The sequence below is a fragment of the Scyliorhinus torazame genome, chromosome 1 (genome assembly GCF_047496885.1).
Source record: "Scyliorhinus torazame isolate Kashiwa2021f chromosome 1, sScyTor2.1, whole genome shotgun sequence".
Taxonomy (NCBI): Eukaryota; Metazoa; Chordata; class Chondrichthyes; order Carcharhiniformes; family Scyliorhinidae; genus Scyliorhinus; species Scyliorhinus torazame.
Window position 1 is genome coordinate 235,336,151 of NC_092707.1, and position 16,649 is coordinate 235,352,799.

General features: G+C 47.9%; 1 protein-coding gene across 1 annotated transcript in view; it reads right to left on the reverse strand.

Moving 5' to 3' along the window:
• LOC140419584 (protein unc-93 homolog A-like) overlaps positions 1-16,649 on the reverse strand; it is a 177,959-nt gene that overhangs the window by 47,805 nt on the left and 113,505 nt on the right. Inside the window, exons 4-5 of the mRNA XM_072503511.1 lie at positions 5,436-5,570; positions 2,035-2,246 (exon numbers count right to left, since the gene is read on the reverse strand). Coding sequence (XP_072359612.1) covers positions 2,035-2,246; positions 5,436-5,570 — 347 coding nt within the window. The remainder of the gene's footprint in view (positions 1-2,034; positions 2,247-5,435; positions 5,571-16,649) is intronic.

Consider the following 16,649-nt stretch of genomic DNA (forward strand, 5'->3'; position numbering starts at 1 on the left):
AGATATCCATTGAAGCATCGAAGGAAGAATTGTTAAAAATGCAAAGTTCTGGATATTGAAGCAATGGCTGTTACAGACAGATCCACACAAAACCTCTGGGAAATACACAATTGATGAAGTTTTTCAAGGCAAAGCTGCCAGGCACTTGAGAGAGATTGCAAGTGACGCAATTGGTGTGCAGAAAGTCTTCAGCAGAGGACTGCTCGGTTTATCACTCTCTTGGAATAAAAGTGTTACTCAGTTTGAGAAGCCGACTCTACCAGCCAACCGAGATATCGTACTAAATGCAATATCTACAGCTGACCGCAGCCAAGAAATCAGCAAAATTAAATTTGCCACGGTATTTAAAATAAACGCCTTCCGATGGCGCCCATGGTGTGAGTGGTAGGATATTTGGCAGCTCCCGTTCAAGGCTGTTTTTCTGGAACTTTTCCCCGTTTGTAGGGCGGATGTTTTGTGGAAAAATGGTGCAGGGGTGACTGGAGAAACGTTTAACTCCACTGGTGGGGCTGGTGGATGGATGCACGGACCAGAAGTGGGTCGAGAAGAAGGGAGCAGGTGGAGCAAGAGAATGAGAAGTTTAACCAACAGAGAAGGGAGGCCCAGTAGGATCTATCCAAGGGGGTGGAACCGTTAAAAGCGGGAATTGAGTCCCAGGGCCAGGCTCTTCAGAAGGTGGAGGAGACGGTGTGGGAGCACAAGGAGCAGTTTGTCTCATTGGTGACTGAAGTGATGCGAGAGACCCACAAGCGGTTAAAGGAGAAGGTGGAGGACCTGGAGAATCGCTCCCAGAGACAGAATTTAAGAATCGTGGGGATGCTTGAAGGCATTGAGGGAGCGGACGCTGGCACGTTATATCACCAAGATGTTGGAGAAGTTGATGGAGGTGGCCTTCGACCGGTTCTGGAGGTTTCCCAGGTGCATAGGGTGCTGATGAGGAAGCCGCAGGTGAATGAGCCGCCGAGATCGATGGTGGTGCGTCTTCACCGGTTCCTGGACAAGGAGAAGATATTGAGATGGGCGAGGCAGATGAGGAGATGTATCTGGGAAGGAAGTGAGCTTCGGGTGTACCAGGACCTGGCCGCAACAAGGATTACTCCTGGCGAAGAGGAGAGCTGGGTTTAATCGGGTGAATCTTTAAAAAGCGGCATCTTCAATTTTTAAAGAGGGGGCGAAGTTTGGGATGTTGTGCCCGGCCCGCCTCTGAGTGAGTTTTAATAGCCGAGAACATTATTTTGAAACACCAGAGGAGGCGATGGAGTTTTTAAGAGACAATGGACTGGCAGGAGAAGGAGGACATTGAATTGTGGAGGAGTGGCGAGGAGATGGGTGCTTTTCCTGTCCATTTTTTCTTGTATCTTTTTTCTCGTTTGTTGGTTGTTGGACAACCTTTCTGTTTCGAGATGTTTTGTTGCATTGAGGGTGAGTGCACCTTTTTTCTTGTTTCATTGTCATTTGTGAGGTGTGCGAGCAGGGGGCAGGGGAATCAAAAATGTTGAGTTGCCATTCCTGCCCATTCTTAAGCCATGTTTCAGTAATAGCTATAATTTGATACTTCCAAGTGTTTATCTGTGTCCTCAGCCCATCTGCTTTGTTCGGTGCTCCTTGTATTGAAGAATGCACAACTAATCACTGAAAAACTGCTTCGTTCTCTACTTTTTTCTCTTTGATTTCTCAACCTCTCACATTTGCTTATTAATTTTCTTCCTTCTATTTCCAGTTTTGCTTCTCCGCCTTCCGAATTTATGCTCGGGTTCATATCCCTCCTACCAAACCAGTTTAAATTCTCCCCAAATCTTCCTGCCAAGATATTGGTCCCAGGACTGTTGAGCTGCAATCTACATGACTTGGCCCACCTCCCCTCCAACCTGTCCCAATGCCCAAACATCTAAAACCCTCCCTTCTGCATATTTTGAGTTATTCATCAGCTGCACTATCCTATTTTTGTACTCATTCACATGTGATGTGGAATTATCTGGATATCAATACCTTGGAGGATATTTATATATTCGTAAATGCTTTTAGAATTTGTACCTTTGTATAATCACCAGCAAGGAAGCCCTGTTCAAATCCACTGTACATTGTCATGACAATGAGCAGACATTGGCGTTTGTCCTTTAACTGTGTGAAAGTAGCCACCAGGACAGACAATAAATTTATGTCCTTCTCTTTAAACTGTTTCACGTCGTCCTGATCGAATTGATCCAGAAAGAAAGCAACAAGGATTACTCCAGCTATACCAACACCTATAGGAAGTAAAAGGCAGTATTAGAACAAGCAGATGAAAAATCAGGGACACTTCTCTCCAAGGCTTTGTAAGCTTTCCTAAGCACAAAGTTGAAAGACTGTTAACAAGGAGTGTAAAATCATATAGGGAGTGAAATGATTGGGGACAATAGCTTTCATGTTGAGTCTGTATGTAACTCCTTCGAAGTGTGCAATGATTTTTCACATGGCCATCATATGTAAGGGGCTGGATTTTTGGGTTGCACAGGGATGGAACAGAGATGGCCAGCATGCCAGTTACTAGATACCATGGCCAGTGCTGGCCATGCTCATCAGGACAGGGGAAATTCTACCCAATCCCTGATTACGGTCAATTAAACTGGTTAAAGAGCTCATTGAAAACCCATTAATGGGGGAATGGTGTGATTTTCCCATGGGTTCACGTGCGATGCATGCTGTCTGGGGCAGACCAGGTTAAGGGAGACAGGGACAAAGTGTGGAACCAGTCAGAGGCTGAAAAAGTAGAGAGCTCTGGTATCAAGAGGCAAGGGAGAGGGACAAGGGGCAAGAAGTAAATGGAGACCTTTATATCCTTCAGCAGATAATCTACTGGCAAAGAAAGGAGCTATTGCAAGATGCCCAACAACCAGAAAACCAGAAAATATGCCTCTTCAGACAGATAGTCGCAGTCATTTGTCAACACCAGAGACTTACAGTGGCTACCAAGGCACCCAGTGATCACCCACTCAGATTCATTAAAAGAAAGGGCTTCCACTCCATCAAAATTCAGTTGGTCTGTGCCCACAACAAGATATTACTCCATGAGTGCCCTCCTGTTCCTGACAGTTGCAATGAGCTCTTCACTCTCTGCAGGCCAGACTGCTCTTCACTCCAACCTCCAAAGTCTCTCAATGGATCCTAAGTGACAAGGTATTTCTCTTGAAGTGATGGTTACTCTCTTCCCCTACAAGAGTCCCAGACAAAGACACTGATGTGATTTAACCAGGGCCATCTGCTCATCAGAAACACCATCGAGCAGGCAGTTGGAGTTCTCAAGATAAATTTCTACTGCATGAATCGTTTGGGAGGAGCCGAGCAATACACTCTTGCAATGTCAATGCCAGAGGACAGCAGGGATCCTGGATGTCACTCCAGCTGCCCCGCTATACCATAGAGGGGCTCAGGGGGCCCCAGGCACAGAGAGGAGAATCATCCAGGAGACTCTGAGGGTGTCCAGGCCATCTGACTCCCCACTCCCTGTGACCGACAAAACTCCAGACCCGCACAGAGGAGGGGGACACTACAACAGTTGTGCTGCCTGAAAACAGGCTGAGACCTTCAAGGTCCCAGCCTTCCAGGGGACGCCTACCAAGGTAATCTCAGGCAATAGGCAGACAGAAGGCCGCCTTCGCCTCAGATATGGATCCTGGTGAAACACCTTGGCATAGCTTAATGGGAATGAAGAGAAAGAAATGAAAGCCACACCGTGGGCATGGGTGATAAGATAGTGAGCACTGATGTCACAACCATTTATGTATTCAAAATCACCCGCTCTCATTTCATTGCAGCATGCACTGCCATCCTCGGCGTCTAAGCTGGGTGCCCAATAATGGTGCATACTCCATCTCCTTTCTGCGAGGATGTCAGCTGAATGGTTGTCCTTCCCTCACACTGTCACTATGTGGTGATGCCCTTATAGGACAAAGATGAAGAGAATCTTTTTCTCTCAAAGGATTTGGAACTCTCTGCCTCAGAAGGCGGCGGAAGCAGGGTCATTAAACACTTTTAAGGAGAGGTAGATCGATTATTTTTAGGCGAGGGAAGCACAGTGGTTAGCACAGTTGCTTCACAGCTCCAGGGTCCCAGGTTCGATTCCTGGCTTGGGTCACTGACTGTGCAGAGACTGCACGTTCTCCTCGTGTCTGCGTGGGTTTCCTCTGGGTAATCCGGTTTCCTCCCACAGTCCAAAGATGTGCAGATTAGGTGGATTGGCCATGATAAATTTCCCTTAAAGTCCAAAAAAAAGATTAGATGGGGTTACTGGGTTATGGGGATAGGATGGCTGCGTGGGCCTAAGTAGGGTGCTTTTTCCAAGTGCCGGTGCAGACTCGATGGGCCGAATGGCCTCCTTCTGCATTGTAAATTCTATGTTCTCTGGATTAAAGGTTATTGTGGTAGAATGTGGAACTCTAGTCACAGATAGCTTTAGCTGTAGCTGTGACAAGAACCCTGTATGTTCTGTTGACTCACGTGCCAGAGTAACGCAGATGCAAAGAAAGACTGAGGGATGACTTCATGAGGTCTTTAAAATTATGCACGGGTTTGACAAGGTGAATGGAAATTTTATGTTTTCTATTGGTGAGGAGACCAGAATTAGGGGCCAAGAATATAAGATAGTCATCAACAAATTCAATAGGGAATTAGGAGAAACTTTTTTATCCAAAGAATGATAAGAAATGAAACTCACAATCACAAGAAATAGTTGAGGAGAATAGCAATGGTTAATTTATGAGGGTAGGGGGGTGTTGGGCCAGTGATCGAGGAGATAGTTGGGAGTCCAGTGGAAGGTAGGGTGGTCAGGGGAGTGGGAAGGGAGATAGTTTGGGGGGTAGTTGGAGGGGTAGGGGCAAGGTAGGAAGGTGGAGAGTAGTCGGAAGTCCAGGTCACGGCAGGGGGAGGGATGGGTGCAGTCTGTACCATAGTTACCCAGGAGTTAGAAGCGGTTTTAAGCCTTCTAACTTTTCCTGGGTAACTATTTTAGTAACAGAGTCGGAATCATCCAAAGTCTCTGATATAAATCAGAGTTTCATATGATGCCAGGTGCAGGTTAATTGCCCAATGGAAGTTAAACTTCTAGTATGAAGTAAAATGAGAAGAATCTCGAGGTTTACAGTGAAGCCAATGCAAGCTGGAAAAACATCATTTCATCTTCTGAATAAGCATGTTGCAGTAGCTTTCCTGGTGGCGTGGGGTGGATTCAATGGGAAGTCCCATTGATAGCAGCGGGACCAAAAGATCCTGCAACTGACCAATGGTGGGTCATCTTCCGCACTGAGAAACCTGCCGCGCGCAGGGAGGCCAGAGAATCTCACCACATAATAATGTTTCTCTCTCCACAGATGCTGCCAGACCTGCTAAGTTTACCCAGTATTTTCTGCTTTTATTTGAGATTTACACTGTTAGATTTACTTCAAATAATTTTTACTTACCAGTATAAATTCCTGAGAGGGTGTGGATTGTGGACATTGAATGCTGAGCAGACGTTACATTGCGATTTACCATCGGGTCATTTTGTGGGCAATTGTTGGGTCCACAGTATGCTAAAATATCGTCAGTGATGTTAGCTGAAACCGAAGAATGTGATTGACTGGATGCCAGAGCACAAATTCAAATTTTGTTGCAGGATCCGGACTTTCTTTGTTATTACATCATTGCATATTGACAAGAGAGCATCAGCATTTTGAATATGTTCATTAGACTTATCTACATAAATTACAAATACAGTCACAGTTTACACCTCATGTATCGTCATAGAAGTTAAATTAATATTGTGAAGCACATATGACTTTCTGATGTGTTCATTTCTTTGAATGCTTCTTTGCAACGCAAGAAGCAATTGTACCTAGAATCTGGCTTCAGTATAACCTTAATTGACTGAATGCAATTAAAGCTATCAGTGAATAGAACTAGAGTTAGCAACTTTAGCCAAAATTACAGCCAAGGGCTTTGATATTGCAGAGAAATGTAGCTGTGCCTGAAAGTACAGAATTGATGCTGGGACATCATTCTATTGGACAAGGCATGCAGCCAGTGCTTTGTGTACTGCTTATTAGTCATGGAAGTGCTTGGAGTGTTGGGAAATTGGGTGTCCCTGACGTCACTTAAATTAACCAGCTCCTTCTAAAGAAGCTGCAAACTGGCCACAAATAGAAAGGAATGCTTGTGAAGATTGAAATAACAACAGAATCTGGGGATTGGATGTTTAAGCTTTCCAATGCCACATTGGAGGCCCTAATCCAAGCAGTGGACAAGACTTGGATGATACCATTTGCTCGGGGTGAGGGCAGAAGGAGAAAGCCTGAGAGAAAGCAGCATGAGAGACTGACAGGTTAAAACAGTGTAAGAGAATGGCAAAGATTCAGTGGGAATAGAGAGAGCAAACCTAGGTGAAACAATTGGACAGACCAACAGACACAAGTGGTGGCAAAGAGTGAGGGCGTAGTCAGCCGCTCCTGCCAGTGGCATCAATCGACTTCCAGGAATTACTGGGCACTCAACACTGGCACCACCATTCCCAATATCTGCTCTTGGGCCTGGAGGGACCAGGAGATGGAACACAGGGCAAGGGAGGGTACAAGATATGAAGTGAGGGTGGAAGTCTGCAGAGAGGTTGGAGGCACAAAGGGAAAAAGAGGAGAATATCAGGGGGTGTGGAAGAGGGTGTGGAAGGCCAAGTGAAGGATTTGCACGTCAAGCAGACCAATATTGTTGTGGGAAGATTTGCTAGTGCTGTTGTGGAGGGTTTAAACTAGCTTGGCAGGGCTGCCCTTAGATTCTTATGGAAGAGGAGCAAAACTGTAATTGTAAGGCAGAAAATTAGTAAGCATGTCTGAAAAACCGAGGAAACAAAGATTAAAAAATAGACAACAAAAGGCGGGATTTATCTGTTGTTCACACCGGCGCGAAATTCCAGTACCACGCCAGCGCATGGGTTTCCTGGTGACGAGGGGTGCTGTCACCAGGAAATCACATTGCCAACAGTGGGGTCAGTATATCCCGCTGGCGGACCGCCTCTGCCGTCGGAAAACATGTGGCAGGGTGGTCAGTAAATCCGGCACAAAGACATTTGGTAGGGCTTAATGATGCATACATCAACACCAGGGGCTTCATTCTCCGACCCCCCGCCGGGTCGGAGAATGGCCATAGGCCGCCGTGAATCCCGCCCCCGCCGAAGTCTCCGGTACCGGAGATTGGGCGGGGGCGGGAATCGGGCCGCGCCGGTTGGCGGGACCCCCCGCTGGATTCTCCGGCCCGGATGGGCCGAAGTCCCGCCCAGAAATTGCCTGTCCCGCCGGCGTAAATCAAACCTGGTATTTACCGGCGGGACCAGGCGGCGTGGGCGGGCTCCGGGGTCCTGGGGGGGGGGGGGCGCGGGGCGATCTGACCCCGGGGGGTGCCCCCACGGTGGCCTGGCCCGTGATCGGGGCCCACCCTCCCTTGCCCTGTGTTCCATCTCCTGGTCCCTCCAGGCCCAAGAGCAGATATTGGGAATGGTGGTGCCAGTGTTGAGTGCCCTGTAATTCCTGGAAGTCGATTGATGCCACTGGCAGGAGCGGCTGACTACGCCCTCACTCTTTCCCTTCCGCCTCCGCTACGGCCTCCACCATGGCGGAGGCGGAAGAGACTCTCCCCACTGCGCATGCGCGGGAAACTTTCAGCGGCCGCTGACACTCCTGCGCATGCGCCGGGAAACTGTCAGCGGCCGCTGACGCTCCCGCGCATGCGCCGCATTTCCGCGCCAGCTGGCGGGGCAACAAACGCCATTTCCGCCAGCTGGCGGGGCGGAAATCCCTCCGGCGTCGGCCTAGCCCCTCAATGTTGGGGCTAGGTCGCCAAAGATGCGGAGCATTCCGCACCTTTGGGCCGGCGCGATGCCCCTTTGATTGGCGCCGTGTTTGGCGCCAGTCGGCGGACATCGCGCCGTTGGGTGAGAATTTCGCCCAAGGAGTCTGATGAATAATGCAGATGAGCGCAGGACACAGATTGACAGATTTTGAAGTGTAAAATCACAGCTATTACTGAAACATGACTCAAAGGACAGGCAGTTCCAAATTACTGGTTACAGATTTTTCAGTTGAAATAGAGGAATTTTAAAAAAAGTCACAATATCAGTTAAATAAATAATTACAGTAATGTAAAGGGATCCTTTCCTCGAAGAATCATCAAATGAGGCCCTGTGGGTTGAACTAAAAAACATAAAGAAGTCAATAACTCTGTTGGGGATGTACAATAGGCACCAAATTGTCAAAGGGAGATTAAAGAGTAAATATGTATACAAGCTGATCATTGATCGAGTGGAACCCCTTCCTGTTTATGAAAGCCACTGGCAGGTTTGAATGGTAGGTAATAATTGGAAAGCCATAGGTTGCAGGTATGGTTTTCAAGTCACGATTGAGTTTGGATTGGGTTCAAACCAGAAAAAGGCCCAGCAGAGGCATGTTCTTCTAATCCTCTGCACAATAAAAGGGCAATTAAAGAAAACAAGCTCAAAGAGCTGCCCAGAGACAATCCTGATAGGCCACTGGAGATGACATGCAACCTTTTTACTGTAAGCACTGTTGTGTTAGATGTTGGCTGGAACATGGCTGTCCTGTGTGAGCTGGGCCATTGATTCCATGCCCTTAATGAAACCAACTGCTGTGGCTGTGTTCACTGTTTTCATCCAATGTTTCCACTCTAATCTCTCCTGCACCCATCTTCTGAAAATTTCCACAGGGAACCTGGTGTATCCCTCACTCCAACACAGATCCTCTCATGTCATAACACCCATCTGAATACATTCTCCATCAGAGAACACAGAACAATGAGGACTCCCAGGGTTATCCCCAGAAGCACTGAAAAACAGGCAAATAATGCCCTTAGATCTCATTGGGCTCTTCACTCCAGGTTGTGACATGCAATCTCGAGGGGAGGTGGTGAATTGTCATTGGACTGTAAATCCAGAGACCCAGAGTAATGCTCTGGGGGCCCAGAAGCCAATCCCACCATGGCAGACAGTAAAATCTGAATTCAGTAAGAATCTAGAATTAAAAGTCGAATGATAATCATGAACCATTTGCCGATTGCCGTAAAATCCCACCTGGTTCACTAATGTCCTTACCTGGTCTGGTCTACATGTATCTCCAAACCCACAGCAATGTGTTTGACTCTTAAATGACCTCTGAAATGGCCGAGCAAGTCACTCAGTTCAAGGGCAATTAGGGATGGGCAATAAATGCAAATTTTCTCACCAGCATTACATCCCATGAGGTCGGGCGCGACATGGCCAGTAGATCGCGCCCCTAATGTACAGAAAAGTTGTCATCATCAAACTCCTGTCCTGCAGTGAGACATGGACTGTGTATCAGCAACATATAAGAGCACTCGGAAATTTTCACCAGCAATGCCTCCACCTCATCCTCTGGATTCAACGAGGTGGAAGTTAATCAAATGGTAGTTGAAGCCCTTCTACAAGCATTCAGGCAAAACTCCTGAAAATTCAACTTCAGATGACTAGACAGACACTATCCAAATGGCCGTAAAGTGTCTTAAATGGCTAATGTTCTGGGGAGGCCCAAAGAAACACTTCAAAGACGCTCTGAATCTGTCATTGAAATAAGGCAGTATTGACATTAATGACTGGAAGAAGCTTTCCACTAATCGTTCAAAGTGGTGACAATTTGGCAGACCAGTGGCAGAGAAAGAAAGAATAGGAAGACGAATATGCACCCATATCCCACTACTCATTGGACATCATGGCTCTGCTCACAGATCAGTGATTTGAGAATCAGCCTGTTCAGTCACTTAAAACTTAAGGCACAAACCCATGGCCCTGAATAGACATCATCCTCAGATTGAGAGTCAGCCACAACTGCTAACAGGTGCAGATATGGAGTGGTAATCACCGAGTGATGATCAGAGCACCAGTGTGCAGGAAGAGGTGTCAGAAGCAGAGATGTCAGTGTACAGTCCACCAGATGAAGGACTGTCCTGTGGGTGGCAGATGGGTAACTCGAGGTGGTTAATAGCTGTCCCGAGCACCACACCGCTCCAGCCACCTGGACACCATCTCTGTAGCAGAGCAATCAGAATAGGAGTATGAGGAATTTATGTATTTTGAGGAATCTCACTGTCTTCTGAGATCTCGGTCCCTCAGCCAGATTTTTAAAAAATTCATTTTGTGAGATGTGGGCATCGCTGGTCAGGCCAGCATTTATTGCCCATCCCTCGTTGCCCTTCAGAAGGTGGTGTGAGTTGCCTTCTTGAACCACTACAGTCCTTGAGGTGTATGTATACCCACTGTGCCGTTAAGGAGAGGTTCCAGGATTTTGCCCCAGCGACAGTGAAGGAACGGCGATATATTTCCAACTCTGTGGTGAGTGACTTGGTGGGATTCCCAGGTGTCTGCTGCTCTTGTCCTAGATGGTAGTGGTCGTGTGTTTGGAATGTGCTGTCTAAGGAACCTTGGTGACTTCCTGCAGTGCATCTTATAGATATTAGACACGGCTGCCACTGTTTGTCAGTGGTGGTGGGTTTGACTGTTTGTGGAAGGAGGAGCAATCAAGCGGGCGCTTTGTCCTGGTAAGTGTAGAGCTTCTTGAGTGTTGTGGGAGTATTCCATCACACTCCTGATTTGTGCCTTGTAGATGGTGGACAGGCTTTGGGGGGGTCAGGAGGTGAGTTACTCATCGTAAGATTCCTAGCCTTTGACCTGCTCTGGTAGCCACAGTATTAATGTGGCTAGTCCAGTTCAGTTTCTGATGAATGGTAACCCCAAGGATGTTGATTGTGGGTGATTCAGCTATGGTAATGCTATTAAATGTCAAGAGGTGATGGTTCGATCCTCTCTTCTAGGAGATGGCCATTGCCTGGCACTTGTATGGTACAAATGTAGCTTGCCACTTGTCAGCCCAAGCTTGGATATTCTCCATGTCTTGCTGCATTTGGACATGGACTGGTTCATTATCTGAGGAGTCGCGAAGGATGCTGAACATTGTGCTGTCTTCCGCGAACATCCCCACTTCCGACCTCATGATGGAAGGGAGGTCATTGATGAAGCAGCTGAAGATGGTTGGGCCGAGGACACTACCCTGAGGGACTCCTGCAGTGATGTCCTGGAGCTGAAATGATTGACCACCAACCACCACAACCATCTTCCTTTGTGCCAGGTATGGTTAGCACAGTTGCTTCACAGCTCCAGGGTCCCAGGTTCGAATCCCGGCTTGGGTCACTGTCTGTGCGGAGTCTGCACGTTCTCCCTGTGACTGCGTGGGTTTCCTTCGGGTGCTCCAGTTTCCTCCCACAGTCCAATGATGTGCAGGCTAGGTGGATTGGCCTTGATAAGTTGCCCTTTGTGTCCAAAAAGGTTAAATGGGGTTACTGGGTTATGGGGATAGGGTGGAGGCATGGGCTTAAGTAGGGTGCTCTTTCCAAGAGCCGGTGCAGACTCGATGGGCCAAATGGCCTCCTTCTGCACTGTAAATTCGATGATCCTATAATTCTATGACCCCAATCAGCAGAGAATTTTCCCCTTGATGCCCATTGACTCCAGTTTAGCTAGGGTTCCTTGATGCCACACTCGGTCAAATGCTGTTTTGATGTCAAGGACAGACACTCTCACCTCACCTCTGACATTCAGGTCCTTTGTCCATGTTTGAATCAAGGCTGTAATGAGATCAGGAGCTGAGTGACCCTGACAGAACCCAAACTGAGTTTTCCTGAGCAGGTTATTGCTGAGTAAGTACTTCTTGATAGCAGTGTTGATGACTCCTTCCATCACTTTGGAGAGGATACTGATAGGGCAGTAATTGGCTGGGTTGGATTTGTCCTGTTTCCACTTGCCAGGTAAATGCCAGTGTTGTAGCTGTACTTGAACAGCTTGGCTAGGGGCACGGCAAGGTCTGGAGCACAAGTCTTCAGTACTATTGCTGGAATATTGTCAGGGCCCAGAGCCTTTGCAGTATATGCTAGCTGCATCCAAGCGAGGATGGCTGTCGCTGCAAAGAAACAGGAAATGCTGTCACAGGGAAAGCCCCAAGTCCCTGCAGGATGAGGCCAACCAAAATAATCAGCACAGTCACAGAGCCAAAGAAAAGAGCACCCTGCTTCCACTTCCTCTGAGGCATCAAGGGAGGCACTACACATTCTGATGTTCAGGTTGTGGTGATGTGCATCACTGTAAATACATGTAAGCTAGACAGACACTAGAGGGAGCACCAGAAACATCACACATGCACACTCAACCAATAGATAAGTTAGATGGGAGGCGACCAATGGACACTCACGATACACAAGGTGACACGACCACAGGGGGGCATTACACCAACCCATACATAAAGGACACCACACACATGATCAGCCCCTTTCGGCCAGTGGAGACAGTCAGTGAGGAGAGGCACAGGGTTGATTCATTATCACACCCAACACGTGGAAGACAGCAGCTGGTGAGTCAGTTTAGGTAGCTACAATAGGATTAGCAGTAGTGTCGAACTCAAGTTATAAAAGTGTACATAGTGTAAATAAATGAGTTGAAGTTATTTACACGTCTCGACCTTCCTTGACAAATGCAACACAAGGAAGCCACTTATGTTACCAAGGAAACATAACAAAACATGATACCAGGAGTGAACTGCTTAAATCCAGATAGCCATACCTCAGCGTACAGTGACAACCAGCAATACCCAGGCAAGATGTACGGGCTCCCGATTCCGCAGCCGCCTCAGTGCCACGGCGATCTCCGCGAAAACTGGCAGCTATTCCGGCAAACATTTGAACTCTTCCTGGTGGCAGCCGAACATAAAGACCTGGCCGATGATGAAAAAATAGAGTTTCTCCTCACCATTGCCGGTGCAAGAGCAGAAGAAATCTTTTAAAAATTCAAGTTCTCCAAGGGGCAAAACAGGTACGACTTCCAGGCAGTCCTGGACAAATTCGGCAAATACTGTGAGGAAAACACACTCCAATCGGCAAGGAAAGGTAAGAGAAGCGCCAGTACTCACCTCGAGGCCAGATTCCCGGACCAGAGAACAATTTGGGTCGGGGTCGGCGGCCATCTTGCTAAAGGGACTACACTAGCGCAGTTGCGCGAGAAGTGCGCAGAACCGGAAGGTTTGTTTGCGCATGCGCTACACGCCGTGCATGCGCAATCAAGAAAACGGCCATCGGTAAAGGAACAACGATCTGCTCATGCGCAATCGCTTCCTACGTGCTACGTCACGCGCGTCATGACGTCAGAGGCCCCAGACCGCACCAATTTAAAGGGAAAACATCCCAAATCCAACTTAAAGGGGAAACGTCCCAAATCAAAGAAAAAATCTTTTAAAGCTGTAAAACAACCTTCCTTCACCTGGAATGACAGGACAATGCCTCAAATTGAACCAGGAAATGAATTTAACCTCCGAAGGACCCTGCAACAAGCAGTTACCTACGCACAAACCGATGATTCCGACCTTGAATACTTCGATACCGATCTTTACATTTTTTCTGGACCTCGCGAGCCCAATGACAGCTCCATGGTCCTAGACGACTACGACCCAGGCGAACCTTTTGTGTTGCACATTGGCGACCCCCGCATTGAATCCGACGCAGATGCGGATTCATTTTTCGGATTTGAGGATCTTCAACCCAGCAGATATGACGTCCCAACTCATCAGTGCCGGATGATGCTGCAGCCTCAAATTAAGAGACAGGGAGCGGTGCAAGCACACGGAGAGCGGCCTGCTGCCACACAGCATGGTCCACGTCCCGCTCAGGGTTCCTGACTCTATGAAAGAAGACATGCAAGACTCCACACTGCAGTCCTTGCAGGAACAAGACGTGACTCCAGTGTCACAAGACACCACAGCAAGCTCGTGGACAGACTCCACAATTGCAGAAACGCATGACTCCAATGCGCAGTCCTTGCAGGAACAAGACCATGAGGGTCTAGCAACCTCCTCTGACCAACTAGTGGCAGACGATGCAAGTCTGCCATGCTCACGTAAACAGCAAGAAGGCTATAACAGTCTACCATGCTCCACTGCACAGAGGACGACCATGACGGTCTATCATGCTACAATGAAGGGCACAGCGCTGATGACTGTTCAAGCCCAAATGATGACAAGCCAAAGGAATCGCCTCTTCCAAGCCCAAAGAAAAAAGGATTATGCGCTGACCTTCAGGATCATTCTAGCCGAAGAGATATTAATAATGCTGCACAGTCACAGAAGGATGCTGAGGACTTGCTAAAGAAATTGCTTGTATGTCTAACTTGCAAGGAGCAGACTGAAAATTGCCATTGCTTTAGTACGTATCGAAAAAATGGACAAGTCATTGATCCTCATTTAATGGAAATAACACAACCTGAATCATATCTACAGCAGGGACAACTGTCTCCCTTCAACACAAAACCACAAAGTCCCAACTACAGAGACCAGCAGTTAGCCAGTATTGACTCTTCAAACCCTGATGGGAATATTAATCGCATTGAACCTCTGCACACTCCACTGATAAATGAGCAGAACGTTGGAGCAAGAATCCTGAGGACACCGACATTGAGTAGCCAGATAAAGCACTTAAAACCCGCAGCAGTTTCAAGTGAACCAATTGTGCTTTCCAGTGATGGTGAAGATGCAGATAAGGTCGACCCGATTATCCATTGTACCACATTAACTCCAGAGATTAAGCATTTATGTCTGGGGAGTAGAATGTGGGCAATTGAGAACAGTAAAAGAGAGACTGTGACTGTGCCAGTCCCAGCAAAATCAGAGTCAGAGACTATGAAGGCATGTACATTAGAAAAGGATGCATATGAAGTAACTGAGAAGAAAATTGAAACGGACTGTTCTTTGGAAACTAGTACAATGACGAACGAAACATTGGATCTAACATTTGATGCCCTACATATGGGAGAAATTGAGGGAAATGATCAAGGTTCTGTAATGTCTGGGGGAAGATTTAAAATTCCAAAGAAGAAAAGCCCAAATGAAGGACAACGGCAAGACAATGACAGTCCACCCACATTATTTGCACCACCAGATGAAAACTCTGACAATTTACCCAACCCTAGTGAACAGCAAGCAGCTACTGAGGATCTACCCACGGTATGTGAAACGAGTGACGACAGCATCCCACTTCCCATGCAAAAGGTGCAAAGTGACAGACCTCAGCTAGTGCGTACAGAGGCACTCGATGATCACTGTGAGACCACTGGTGACTCCGGTGACACCACACTACTTCCACCCTCAATTGCTCGAACCTCTCCACTAGTCAATGCATTCCTGCATGTTCCGACTCCAGACGTACAGCTTCAAGAAATCTCAGCTGACTCCAGTGAACCTGCTAAGACTCCGGATGGGGAGCATCAACAAAAAACAGACCAGACTCGAGATGGGGAGCAACCAAACGCCGACTCTGATTCACGTAAGCCAGACTTTTACTCCAGACAGGCAGTGTCGCAACCTCAGTGATGGCACGCTCAGGCTGACAGCAGATGCCACAACGACAGGAGATGGATCACATGACAATCACACTGGGTCAGCAATAACAAGCAGCAGCTACAGTCCAAGAGGAATTTTCACCACAGCTCTGTCCACACATTTGTTCCACACCGACAGTGCGGCAAATGACAGCTCATGCTGGACAAACCCAGTATTCAAGCCTGCAGCAGCCAGCAGTCTATGCAGCATATTCTCAAACAGGCCAGCACTACGGATTGCCCACTAATGGAATCAAGACCGAAGGAGGACTACCGCCAGCGCAATCTGCACTACAGACTGGATGCCTTAGTTACTGCCCAGGATTTGCTGCACCACAGCCTGGCCAGACAGCATATTCCTATCAGATGCAAGGTTCTAGTTTCACACCATCACCAGACATTGATGCGAGCAGCAATCCTGTCTCCAAATCAACATGCTTCAACGCTTCTCAGGGGGGGGGAGTCTTTTAACAATGGCACTCAGACCTCTGCTGAGAATGAACTCCGCCCCCCCTCCCCACTGAAGGCACCCCACAAGCATCGGGCGCCCCACCCCCATCATGCAAGCATTGGGGTACTTCCCCCAACCCCTCACAGGCATTGTTCCCACTGGCATTGGGGCACTCCCCATCTCATCACACATAAAAGGAACCTCCCATTGGGGCTCTCCAGAGAACCCGTCTCTGGCATTGTTCCTTTGGCACTCCCAGGGCACTGGCCAGGCATGTCGCTCATCACCCGGGGGCTATATCTTCCTGTGCATCCCCAGTGTAGTCATTACAACTAGCTGGGTGGGATGATACATTGAGGGTGGAAGTAGCGGTGTGATGCCTGCTAATGAGATTAAAATATATTATAATTTACGCTAATTAGGCTCACGCCCTTCCTGGGTGTGAACCTGATTGCATCATTGGAGGGGGTCCTGGGAAGATCATGCTCAGAATTCTCAATGGCACAAATCCCGTTTTTGTCCAGCAGCCATTACAAGATTTGTGCCCATGGCTAGCATAGCTGTTAAATCGAGGCCGATGTTTCCAATGCCATCCCCTTGGTCTCTCCACTGACCTCCTCTGCCTTCTAAGTCACCATTTGCACTCTCGGAATGTTCACATCATGCAAAACACTGTTGTATCAGCAGATTTCTAGCTGTGGCAGCATCCTGCATGACCTTCTCATCCCGTCAACAGTGATATTGGCTGGGATTCTCCGA